Source organism: Danio aesculapii, chromosome 7 (assembly GCF_903798145.1).
Source record: "Danio aesculapii chromosome 7, fDanAes4.1, whole genome shotgun sequence".
NCBI lineage: Eukaryota > Metazoa > Chordata > Actinopteri > Cypriniformes > Danionidae > Danio > Danio aesculapii.
In genome coordinates, this window is record NC_079441.1 from 59,060,419 (window position 1) to 59,074,607 (window position 14,189).

At 37.1% G+C, this 14,189-nt stretch overlaps 1 protein-coding gene across 1 annotated transcript in view; it reads left to right on the plus strand.

The window, feature by feature from the left end:
* The first annotated feature begins 12,820 nt into the window (after positions 1–12,820).
* rbpjb (recombination signal binding protein for immunoglobulin kappa J region b) overlaps positions 12,821–14,189 on the plus strand; it is a 129,155-nt gene continuing 127,786 nt past the window's right edge. The window contains exon 1 of the mRNA XM_056462278.1: positions 12,821–12,910. Coding sequence (XP_056318253.1) covers positions 12,891–12,910 — 20 coding nt within the window. The 5' untranslated portion in view covers positions 12,821–12,890. The remainder of the gene's footprint in view (positions 12,911–14,189) is intronic.

Sequence of the window (14,189 nt, forward strand, 5' to 3'; positions counted from 1 at the left end):
CCTTTGCTAAACCTCTAAAAATCTATTTTGGATTAAGAAACAATCTCATCTTTATCACAAAATCTGTGATGGTTAGGTATTCCCCTCATCAGTGTGGAGTATTTCATTGATTTTTATTAGGTGAGTAACACACATTTTTGACTAAAGTGAAGGGTACGTTTTTTTCTACGTTTAAAGTGCCCAGCAAGCATTTTTTTGTTTTTAAAATATGTCTAATAGACGTCTAATAAATGTCTAAGCATAGTCGTCTTTGCTAAAACAAGGCTAAATTTGGCATGTCTAATAGATGTCTAATAGACCTCTAAACAGTCATTTTGGCTAAAACAAGGCTAAATTTGGGCTGTCAGTGAAAATCCAACAGACATCTAAGAATAGGCCAAAACTAGACTAGTCATCTAATAAACAGAAATGAATGACTACACACATAAAGTCTGTCTAATCTGTCTATTTGAGGACTAGTTTAGTTTTGGGCTATTCTTAGACGTCTGTTAGATTTTCATTGACAGCCCAAGTTTAGCCTTGTTTTAGCCAAGCTGTCTACATTTAGATGTCTATTAGACATCTATTAAACCCAAAATTGTTTGCTGAGTAGCTGCATAAGTGTAAAAAAAATGTTCCTAAAAGTACAGTATTCAGACAGTAGTCAAAGTTAAAGCAGCATACTTTAATTGTGTGTGTGTTTGGGGTATGTGTGTTAAAGTGTGCACCAGTATTTTTTGTGGTGTAAAAATGTTTTTCAGCTAGCGGGTCAAAATTGACCGAAAGTACAACTGTTGTACCCTAAATGTGTACAGCCTTCATGGAAATAGAAAATTATTCATGCTTTCTAATGTTGGGCTTTTATTACAGATCATTTACAGTTCAGGACAAGAGCAGAACATATTAATCCACCATAGAAAGAAAAACCAATCCAAGCATGATTCATTACAATATAAAATACAGGGTGATTAAAAAAAAAATAAAATAAAATCCCACAACTTTGAAAATCTGTATTTAATCAAAGAAACATGATGGAACCTTGGGTAATTAATCAATGTGAAGAGTACTTGAATTTTTTTCAGTAGAAAACAAGTTCATAGATGTTCAATATGACCCCTTCAGACACTTGAGTGACATCCACCCGAAAGTTGTGGTATTTTTTTAATCACCCTACAATGGAAAAGATTATCATTCCTAAAAGATGTATACACTTATATAGTTTGATTAGCATGTCAAAAGTAACAGACCACTAATTATTTGACTTTTTAACTAGATAATTGCATCAAAACACACTTCCTTTTACGCAAGGTAGCACTAAACAGCTCTAGTTTAATTAACTGTAAGGAGGAGTCTGAGGCGGTGTTAGAATCCATATGCAGAAGTTTATTAATGGGATTAGACAGAGACATCCAAGGGTAAACAAGCAGAGAGTCGGCAACATGCAAGCAGTCCAAACCAAACAACAAACACAGGGGCAATTCCAGGAGACGTAGTAGTAATTCAGGCAGAGGATCAGTGCAACAATAATCAGTCCAAAACAAGATTTCAAGATACACAGGGGCAAATCCAGAAGACGTGGTGAGAAGCCAGGCAAAAGTTCAAGGCAACAATAAGCAGTCCAAAACAGAGCAAGAGGGCAAAGACAGATAACATACTTGATCAAAGCAGGCAAGGACATACACAGGCAGGCAGTGTGAAAAGTCTCTTGGAACGTTTGGTAAGGCAGGTAAACTGGCAAAACTTCGCCAGGAAGCATGGCCTGAGCTCTTGCTGAAATACACCACAAACAGGAAGTGACTGCAGAGGGAGCGGAGCTGAGTCAGTAGTCGCGCGAGGGCTTCATCTGCTGGCATGGCATTAGATTAACACATAACTAAAGGCTACTAAACTATAGCTATAATAAACAAAAACTGTTGGGTTCCACATCACTCATTCAGGATGTTCCAACATAAATCAATTAAGCTAACTAAACAAATTTAAATTGATTGAACATAAAACAATTAAGTTGTCCCCCCAAAAATCTCAAGAATTGTGTTGGTTAAGCTCATTTTACATAAGTAGTTTAAACAATCAGCAAAATAATTTTTGTGCGTATGCTAATTTAACTACACACTCATAAAATGTTAATATTAGGTTAGATTTAGGTCATGACATCAGGTGACCAAATTTGTCTAGCCAGCGTCTAATGGCAACGTTATTTTACCGTTCAATAACGATGTCAAATTACGTTGATATTTGGTTGATTTTAGGTTGTGTTGGAAAGTGACCAAAATCCAACGTCTGATAGATGTCATAGCGCAAATGTCCACACAATGTCAAGCTGTAACATTAGACGTTGGAATTTGGTTGTTTTTAGGTTGATTGTAGGTTCGATGTTGGACAATGACGTCAACCCGATTTTCATTTTCAAACAAAATCCAACGTCCCCACGACGTTGGGGTACAACATCAATATGATGTCATTTACCTGCAGGGTTTATATTGTTATTACATTGGGTTTTGTGTTACAGTTTCAAGTGAATGTTTGGTTTTCTATTTTATCACCTGAATAGTTGTTTTTATAAGGTGACTATGATCTTTAATTTAATACATAAATACATGTGTAAACATTAACTGGAAACTCTTATATTATTTGTTGTTCTTTTGATTTTGGTTGCCTTCATTAGTAAGATTTGTAAGTTGCATTGGAAAAAAATTTGGCAAATTATTAAATGTAAGGCAGAAGCAGCAGTCATATTGCCATTATGTAATATGCAGGCATCAATATGCCATTCCAACATACCTGAAATAGTGTCAACACAATTGTACAATGTTTTTACAGTGAATTGCTGGCAAGTACTGCTGCTTTTGTTTTTAACCGACATTTTATAAATGGAAAACCGGTCTGCTAAGTGTTGTCTTTTTGTGCTTATACTGCATACAGATTTTTTTTTAAAATCAAATAATGCCTGTGAAGTTGCACTTTTCCCTTGAGTCTCTCCAATTTGCCACATTATTTCATGCAGTATATCCTGCTCCATCTCTCAGTTTCTCTGATTTGTGCATCAGCTCAAGGCTAAGGCTGAACTCAAAGAGATACAGTGTTCAGTCCTTAACTTTCATCAGCTGTTTTGCTCACACTGTAAAATACATTTTTGCTACACAGAGTCTGTTACCCTTTCTAAGTAAAAGTCGAAAACCAGACTCTTGTAATTACGGTGTTAATACCTGTTAGTTCATTAATTATTTTTTGGTTCATGAGACATTATGAAATGTCAAGCACCCATGAAATAGGATGATTTGTGTGTGTGTGTGTGAAGTTCTCCTCAGATGCCGTCATCTTAGCTCACGTACTCCCACTAAAAGCAGTAATATTGCAAATTTTCTTTCATAGACGTGCACTCAGGGATGACGCTGAAAGCCCAGAGCCTTTGACTCATCTTTTAATTTCACTTGAGACTCACTAAACTGTTTTTAAGCTGTTCTCAGCCCTACTACAATGAATTTTCCATTCGGTGTTCACATTAGAAAGAGAGGCGCTGGTTTGGTCCATGTCTGCGTGAAGCCCCTGATCATCTTTTAAAGATGACTTTTTATTAGTTAATCTGCTTTTTTCTTCCATAGATTTTGTTGTGTATGTATTTGTGTGTATGTGAACACACTTATACAGCTGACTGCTTGAACTACAGGTCAGTCCAGCCCAGTGAAATGTCAGTGGTGTCTTGTGATGCCTGCTGGCGTTCATTATCAGATACAGAAATATTATCTGGTATCCATACACAGCACACTCTTGAAATGGTGATGATTTTCATCATGGGGTGTGTGTGTGTGTTTGGGTGGGTGGTTGTGAGTGTGGGTGTTTTTGGAGAAGTGAATCTACCAGATAGCAAGAAATGTAACTACTTTTATACAAATGATGTACCTCCGCACTGGCATATTTTGGTACTTCAAGTAAGAGTGTGTTTACTCAACAAAGTATTAAAAACAATGAGCTTATCCTTTGCATTTTTGTAAGTTTCTCCATGTACAAATGTGACAATTCATGATCAATCCACAGAAATGAGTGTTGCCACATCTGTGGTTTTCCTGCAGAGCTGGACTACTTTTACATTTTTTTTATTCCACAGGATCAACCAAGAGGAAACTAGCAGGATTTCAATTTTGACACAGGAGACCACCATCCCAACCCTGTCTGTTGTCTGTAGTTATTCTGTTGGTTGTCATGTATGTATGGCAATAGTCTGTACTCATTTATATTATGTATGAATTATACTATTGTTCATGTTTTTTTTTGCACCAATAATACCGACATTACTTTATAAAAAAGTTCTCTGATTCTTGCAAAAATTTACACACACGTATGTATGTATATCTATGATATGAATCTCCCGTTTCATCACATCCCAAAGGGTGCTCTATTGGATTGAGAACTGGTGACTGTGGAGGCCATTTGAGTACAGTGAACACTGTGTCATGTTCAAGAAATCAGTCTGGTATGATTCACGCTTTATGACATGGCGCGTTATCCTGTTGGAAGTAGCCATCAGAAGATGGGTACACTGTGGTCATAAAGGGATGGACATGGTCAGAAACAATACTCAGGTAGGGTGTGGTGTTGACACGATTCTCAATTGGTACTAATGGGCTTAAAGTGTGCCAAGAAAATATAACCCCACACCATTACACCACCACCAGCTTGAATCGTTGATCCAAGGCAGGATGCTTTCATGTTGTTTACACCAAATTCTGACCTTCATCCGAATGTCGCAGCAGAAATTGAGATTCATCAGGCAACGTTTCTCCAATCTTCTATTGCCCAGTTTTGGTAAGCCTGTGTGAATTGTAGCCTCAGTTTCCTGTTCTTAGCTGACGGGAGTGGCACCCTGTGTGGTCTTCTGCTGTGGTAGCCCAATCCCCTCAAAGTTGGATGTGTTGTGTGTTCAAAAATGCTCTTCTGCAGACCTCGGTTGTAACGAATGGTTATTTAAGTTACTGTTGCCTTTCTATCAGCTAGAACCAGTCTGGCCATTCTCCTCTGACCTCTTTCATCAACAAGGCATTTGAACCTACAAACTTGCCACTCACTGGATATTTTCTCTTTTTCAGACCATTATCTGTAAACCCTAGAGATGGTTGTGCGTGAAATCCCAGTAGATCAGTAGTTTCTGAAATACTTAGACCAGCTCATCTGGCACCAACAACCATGCCACATTCAAAGTCACTTAAATCACCTTTCCTCCCCATTCTGATACTCAGTTTGTACTGTAGCAGATTGTCTTGACCATGTCTATATGACTAAATGCATTGAGTTGCTGCCACGTGATTGGCTGATTAGAAATGGATATTGGCAGGAAATGGAACACACTGCTTTATATACTGATCAACGCAGAATATCGTATACATGCTCAATGGGTAACATCTCTGGTGAGGCACTCTGACAGTGGTTTTTCTTGACATTGTGACACTTTTCATTCTTTTGTGATTGTGTGTGTGGGGGGAAGTCATAGCAAAAGATAGCATCAAAATTCGACCCCCCTAAAAGAAAGCAAAATATGACTTTGGTGAGCAAGTCAAATCTCTCTGCATTATGAATATGCCTCTGGATTTATCTGTCCTATAAAGTTTTTCTCTCATTAATTTCAGTTTAGAGGTCTGTTTCCTCGGTGATGGGTATTTTTGCTAAATGAATATCTAAAATCCGTAAGGCCCAGGCCTTAATCCACACACTATACAGGTCTGTGGTTAAAACGTATCTTCTGGTTGGGGCTGGAGTGCAACTTGCCTTTGGAGACCAGTCTTTCTCTTGGCAAAATACACAGGCAGTCATCAACACTGGATTTACGTGCGGCACACTTGTGGTTTAGTCGTGATTGCTTGAATTGGCGGCACATGCTGTCTGCTTCATTGAGCTCCTGAGATGGGTCTCTTTCATTGAAAATTACCACTTGGGACCTGCAAGACAGATGAGGGAACAATACTGGAAAGAGTGGAAGAGAGATGGTAGAAAATTAAGACTTGTTGCATAAAATAAAAGGAGTGAAATTAAGAACCAACATGGAGTGATAAAAATATATACACTACTGGTCAAAAGTTTGGTGTCAGTAGGATTTTTAAATGTCTTAAAATAAGCTTATTCTGCTCACCAAGGCTGCATTTATTTAATCAAAAATACAGTACACAGTTGTACACAAACTGTGAAATGTTATTGCACTATAAAATAACTGTTCAAAAGTAGATTATCATTTAATAATTTATTCAGGATTTTTAAAGAGGAATTTTCAGCTTCATTACACCAGTCTTCAGAGTCACGTGATTCTTCAGAGATCACTCTAATATTAATTATTATTAATGGTAATAAAGGCAATAATGACTGGAGTAATATTTTCACTTAAAACTATATACAATAAGAGAGATTTTATTTATTTAAAAAGCTTAATAAACATTTAACTTTTTTTTTTTTTTTACATTTTATAAATGCCACCTTGATGAACGGAATAAATTTACTTAAAAAAAAAAAAAGGACCCCAAATTTTTGAGTGGTAGTGTGTGTGTGTGTGTACACATACATACATACATATATATTTATATAGTCACGGTCACACAATGACAAGGATGGTTATCTCTTTTTTGCCAATTTATCCAAAACAATGTAGATAGCTCAACAGAAGCAGGGAAGTGTTATTCTTGGAATGAGAGCAGTCTTGTAAGCAGTTCACAAGGTAAACAAGGATCTTCATTCAATCATCAGAGTATTACAGTCACTTCCCTTAATCACAGCATGTGCATCCACAGGTTATGAGAAACGTCCACGGGAGAAGGCGAGCAAGGGAGAAGGTGAGATGAACCATCTGCTGAAGATCGACTGGAAAAGGTAAGTCTGAAGCTGCGGTCACACTGGGCTTTTCCTCCCATAGACTTCCATTCATACGCACGCGAATGCGTCAGACCGGAAACGCAAGGTCATGCGTCAAGTTTCGCATGTCGCTGCAGTGCAAAGTTCAAGCTTGGTGAACTCTGACCTGCGAAATCGCATCATTTGACTGCATGAGACCAATCAAGGATCAAAACATGACCTCTCGGGACAGAAATTTAAAACATGGACCAATCGCTCGCTTTTTTAACGTCTAATTATCTTGTTTAATCCCGCCCCTTTTCGCAGCGATGTACGACAGAATTTCGGAAGCTCAAACTCTAGTGAGACTGTAGCTTTAAGCTGCGGTCACACTGGGCTTTTCCTCCCATGGACTTCCATTCATACACACGCGATTGCGTCAGACCGTAAACGCAGGGTCATGCATTAAGTTTCGCAGTTTCACTGCGGTGCAAAATTCAAGCTTGGTGAACTCTGACCTGTGAAATAGCATCACTTGACTGCGTGAGACCAATCGAAGATCAAAACAGGACCTCTCTGGACAGAAATTTAAAACATAGAGCAATCGCTCACTTTTTTAATGTCTAATTATCTTGTTTAATTCCGCCCCTTTTCGCAGCGCATGACAGAATTTCGCACACACAAACGCCAGTGTGACCGCAGCTTTATTAGGGGACTGTGATTGCTGGTGCAGGTGTGTAATTAGTATTCGGCGATTGTGCACGGGTGTGGTGAGAGGTGGCTGGAGAAGGAGAACAATTATTGGAGCTGAGGGAATGAGATGGTGAGGGAGACTCAGAAACGAGCCAGGGATGTGACAATAATATTCCATGTTTTGTTGATAATTTTATTCTAATTGGTTGGAAGGTGTGCAATAAAATTATTGGGACATTATTATTAATTATTTAATAGACAGGTAGCTCCAGTTAGTTTTAATCAATAAATGGACTTGCCTTAAACATTAGCTGAGACCAGCAACTCAGTGACAGTTGCCAAAGCCTTCATTCTTCTGCGTGATCTTGAGGACACCGACCTAGGGTCCGTTCTTCGTACCTCGCTTAAACGATCTAAGATGATTTGACAGATCCTGGATCTTTCAATCTTGATAACTGATCTCTGGATAATTTGGTTCTTCAAACAAGTTTGTGAACCAGATTAAAATGTCTGGATGAACTGATCTGAGATCGCTGCGTGTGTTGTGAAGGACAGATCTATCGATCCTCAAAATCATGATCAGAAATGCAAAGATTGTCTGATGGCACAGCAGCGTAATGACATCATCTGATTAATATTCAATTTTCCATGTGTGCAAAATTATATAAAATTAGCAGTAAACGGTTTGTTAAATATGACACGCAATAACTTCCCACATTTGTTGTGAGCTGCAGGCTTTACACTTTCTTTACAAGATTTTCTTTATTATAGTAGCCTAGGCCTTTTTAATTGACGTAAGGAATAACTGCATAAATTAATTTTGCATCAAAAAAGCATTTTGATATTGGTAAAGGTGCCTGCAACTTTTTTGAAGCATCAAATCACTTGTATATTAGCGGTCAAAACACGTGCATGACTGCATAAATTATTATCCTTTATTATTATTATTTTTTAATAAGTCGAATATTGTGCATGTACGCGTTTGTATCTAAAAAGTATATATCAATAAATTTTCTCTTTGAACCACCAGGTGGCAGTCTTTGTACTTTATTTCGGAGTGCAGATTGCATAAGTTTTATTAATTTATATTTTTAACTTATATATATATATATATATATATATATATATATATATATATATATATATATTTTTTTTTTTTTTTTTTTTTTTTTTTTTTTTTTTTTACTTAATATATAAAAAATATAGATTTACTATTTTCCAAAGTGTATAGAACTACTTTAAGAAAATATCAGCATTTGGTACATACTTTCAGTATTATCTTAGCTTAAACTGACCCAATCTAATCCTGTTTATATGAAATGAGCCTGCTCCCTAGCAGGTTTGAGCTACCAGAACTGTTGCTATGACAACAAGTCTCAGATGATTTTTGAAGAACTAAACGATCCTGGATCATGTCAAATCGTCAATATCCAAATCCAGCTAACTGAGTAATCCATGTACGAAGAACAGACCCCTGTGCTTCATCAGGGAGCCGATGGGGATTAACAAACTAATAATATTTGCAGAGGTAGCTACACCTTATATTATCTATTAGATATGCCTGTGTCATTTGCCACACACATGATTTCTCTCTTGCAAGTGCTCCCTCTCTATCTGCTTTTGACTGCTGATCCAATGTGGGGATAGGAGATCTAAATGTCATAACTAACAAAACAGTTTGTCAATTTAGTTTTAGCTTGTTTATAACTTATAACATAATAAGTGAGATAATCAACAGCTTTTCGTGTATTGATTTCCATGTGCGAGATTTTAAATGCACAATGGTTCTTTGTCTCCGCGTTTAATCCTGTCACTGGGATGGTACCTTTTCAAAAGGGACACTTTTGTAACAAACAGTTGGACAATAGTACCTTTAAGGTACACTTTGACATATTTGAAGGTTCACTTTTGTACCTTTAAGGTACTAAGAGGTACAAATTTTTGGTATTAATTTGTACCTTTAAGAACCTGTTAAGAACAAAACTGTACCTTTGGAAAGGTACTGCCCCAGTAACACATTTTGAGTGTGTGTGTATGCATATATCACCCGCTTCAAATGGTAGGCGCAGAAGGCTGTTATCATCCATCCACATGGTTAATCAGCTATAGCAATAGAGAAGACTCCAAATCCAGATCTGTTTTTATATTACTGTGACGGTTGGGTTTAGGGTTGGGGTAGACGTTAATAAAATACAATTAATGGAACACTTAATAAATAATACAAAAATTATTAACTTCCGTATGTCATCTATAGCTAATTAACCATGTGGATGGATGATAACATCCTTCTGAGCCTGCCCATATATATATATATATATATATATATATATATATATATATATATATATATATATATATATATATATATATATATATATATATATATATATATATATATATATGGCAAACACGCTTAACTGAATGATGTTTTAACCGTATTAAAAGCAAAAGTTATTACTTAGGGCAAACTTTGGCAAAGTCTCAAACACTTTTCCAACAAACTCTGAGGCGTGCTGGACAACCTACGGTGTGTACAGAAACAGGAAAGAGTTATAGGGATTCCTAAAGGAAACATTAAATCATATTTGTGTGTATCCATAAAACATGTTATTAGTTTTATAACACTTTGGGGTCAAAGTTTAAAGCCAATAGTTAAACTTGGAAACACTCACTCCCTATCATAATTTCACATATCTCCAGGCTTTTGTTACAGTGGTTGTGAGGCACACTTACACTTTTGCAGTCATTTACTGGTTTCATCTGTAAAGGATTTAGGAAACTTTACAGTTTTTATAAAACTCTTAGAGTTACTGGAGGTTACTTTCTCAGATCGTTAAAAAAGATGAGGGAAAGGAATGGAAAAATGGCTTTGGTGCACGAGGCTTCCTCCCCCGAATGCTTTGGCTGAAGGCTCGTTGCCAAATTGTGTTAAACCTGTTTTTTTTCTTTTTTAAATCCCCAATCACTTTCTCTCTACTGAGACCTATCCGTCCTAGTACTTGTGTCACTCTTTTCCACTATCTTCCTTCTCACATTTTCTTTCTTTATTATGCTCCTTTTCCTTTCACTCTTCCTTCATTCTCATGTCAAACAGATTATGAAGCGCAAATAAAAATCAATAATACATCTGAAGGATTGGAAAAGCGTGGATTAATGTCAGTTTGAGGTCAGGTGTGAGATTCTTGAGTCTGAAGAGTAAGACTGCTATTTAATATTCCTGAACAGTTCGCTCTTCTCACAGCCATGCAGCACAGAGGGTATCAGATGAGCTGTCAAGTGCATTTCGAGATCATGAAATAATCAGGAGGAATTTAGAACCAAGCTTCCAAAAAACAGGATTATACAAGAGAGAGAGGATGTTTTTAAAAACAGTGTTTAAAAGGATCACAATTTACTTAAATTTATATTGTCAGCCTTATTATATTGTCAGCCTTTTTAGGATCTAATCTAATCTTATGTTGTTTCTCTATTTCCTGTGGAACATGAAAGAGATGTTTAGTAAAATGTCTGTTCATCTCTTTCATCTGTAAAATTAAAGCTTATAAAACAAAAATAAATTTAATAAATAAAATAAATGAATCAATTAATTAATAAAACCATATAATACATGTTCACTAGTAAAATTTTAACAAATTTTTAGAATGTAATTTCACATGTCAGTCCGCTTAATCGCCAGTTTGGTTCAGCAGTGGGTTAAGGGGAAAGATTTATGTATAAGATTTATTTTTATTTTTTTAAATAATATGACATTTTGTTGAGCCATTAGCATTGTGGTTTAAGAGATAGTTTACCCAAAACTTTACACCCAACCTTTGTTCCTTCTGGAGTTTCTTTCTGTTGAACAAGATATTTTGAAGAATCTAGAAACAACCATTGACTTCCATAGTATTTGTTTTCCTTCTATGGAAGTCACAGTGGACAACGGTGATGTTATCTATATGCATGCTTTGTCTCAGAGTCCGCATGCATTTGATACTAAGATTTATAACTAATTTTATATCCATTACTCATCATTGTGTGATGTATACAGTGGTGTAAAATAACCAATTACAAATACTCAAATTGGTAAAATTGAGTAGTTTTTCTCAGAAATTGTATTTACTAAGTAGTTTTAAAATGTGTACTTTTACTTTCCTTTTACTTTTCCTTGAGTACATTTTTAGTGCAGTATGGGTACTTTTACTCCACTAATTTTCTTCAAGCTGCAGTCACTTTATTCAGCTACTTTTTTATTTCTTTAGAAAAATCCGTCCTGTGGTTCCTGTCCAATCAAATAGCGCATAGAAGGTAAATTGATTAATAATGAACTACCTCAAGACATGGGTGCATTATAATTGCAGCAAACTGTATACATTAAAAGTGTGAAAATCAGGATGACGTCAGAACTAAACATCAGGTTGACGTCAAAGTCCAACCTAAAATCAACCAAATATCAACGTCTAATAATGTTACAGCTTGACGCTGAGTTGATGTTAAATATATGTCTATCAGACGTTGGATTTTGTTTGCCATACCTGATGAATAAATGTCAGTATTTGACGTCAATATGACGTTGGTTTTTGGTCACTTACAAACACAACCTAAAATCAACGTCATTATTTTGGTCACCTCACAACCTAAATCTAACCTAATATTAACATCTTATGATGTTGTGTGCACGTTTACACTCACACAAATGACATGTAAATGCATCGGCTTTTCACAGTGTAATACTCACTACTCGAGTACTTTTGAAAGGTCTACTTTTTACTCATACTCTCAGTAGTATTTACATCAAATACTTTTACTCTACTTGCACTACATTTTTCAGTACTCTTCCACCACTGTGAGGAATTAATGACAGAACTGCTCCTTTAACACAGGAGTCATGTAAACGTATACTCAGTGTTTATAATGAACGCGCATGATAAAAACGTCCCTGTATTTCTGCAACCCTTCAGTCATTTTAATGGTTTGATAGCAAGCTCCATAAATACACAACTATCTTGTGAGCAAACCTTATCAGACCGGAGCCTGGGAAATCTCAAGCTTCCACGTCAAAATATCTTGCCAATTCCGCCCGTGGAGGTTATTTATGAGCGGATAAACAGTGTTTCGGCACTGTAAAACATCCATCCGTGCAGCCTCCGCGCCGATCTCGCGATGACATGAGCCTCGCTCCACGCAGCCGTATGGTGAGAGTTTTCCAGTTGTCGCGAGAGCGAGAGAGTTTCCCACGCCTGTTGTTGTGGTGTCTGCCCTCTTCTTTCAGTCAGCCTGCCCGCCTTCCTGGTGCTCGTCACCCGCCCCCTTTCTCTCTCTCCCTCGCTCCTTCAGCCTCCAGTCTGCTTCTGTTGTCTCGGCGGCTGGAAGGGTCTGGGAGAGGAGGATCTCGCGAGTCTTGGAGTTTTGGTGAGAGTTTGTGGAAGATGGCGCCTGTTGTGACAGGGTAAGTCTGAGATTCAGGACTGCTGCAGGAGTTGCTCCTGCACACTTTCTCCTAAAACAGCGGGTTTAGTGAAAAGATGTCCCTTTGCTTTTTAATGCTGTGGATGTGCTGATTTGGCACTGTGAGTCTCTGCGCCCGGTCTCTCCGCGAGAGCACGCAGAGTGTGTGTTTTTATATTTTGAGTGTAGTGCGCGTGTGTTGTGGGATTGTTGCATTGAGCCCATCGCGGTGCGCCTGCATGGTTAGCTGAGGGCCAGCCAGATCGTTTTGTTTAGCCTTACTAATATCAACAACATTCCCACATATCACTGGAATTTTAGGGGAAACACCTAATAAACAGCATCACTGTGTAAGGAAGCCCCCATGAGCGGACTGTACACATGGTGTAGTAGAGGCACATTGTATGGTTATGGCAATGAAGTCCAGTGGCTTTGTTTCGTTTGGGATTGGTGTGGAAAACACATCCTTTCTGAATGTGTGTTTTTGTTTCTCTGTCGGCCGTCAGAAGTGTTTTATTGATTGTCTGCGGGGAAATGTGCTCGATTGTGAAGTGTTGTTTACCAAACACAGCCGCTGGCTCTGCTGTCGCTCATTCGGTGCAGACGAATGATTATTTAATGGCAAGTGCAACTGAGGACATTAAAACTCTCAGACTGGAAAAAGAAGCATGGAAACGCTTTGGAATTGGAGCCCTTGGCGAAATAATCTCTCGCACGATAGTGTTCTGCTTGTGCCAGTTTTGGGCAACGGTGAACAATGTGTGATAATGGCAGTGTTTCCTTCAGAACAGTATTTCTATACCAGAGCCTTCACTGGATAGTCCGTACTATTAAAAATATTATTTTTTTTAACCCAAACATTTCCGTGTAAATATTTTAAATATTTAATTAAAACAACAGCAATAATAACATATGACTTCATATATGATCTAGCTGGTGATAATGGAAAACGTTTAGTTTAGAGAAGCTTTTTGTTCAGTGAGAGAGTCAGATTTTGGTCCAATAACTATTGTGATTGATTATGATTGTGATTGACTATGATCTGACTTATTTGAGTCACTTAGTTGGACATAAATTGTATAACAATTAAATTTACATAGTCAACTGTGAGACCCATTTACACATAAATATAACTTTTTTAGTGCCGAATGTACAATAAACTGCTTGGTATAAATTTATGCTCACAGCCATGTTTAATGCTTGAGATTTTTGTGCTTGATTCTAAATCACTGTCATTGTTTTTATCTTTCATCACCTGTAAAAAAAATCTTGGTTAAAGT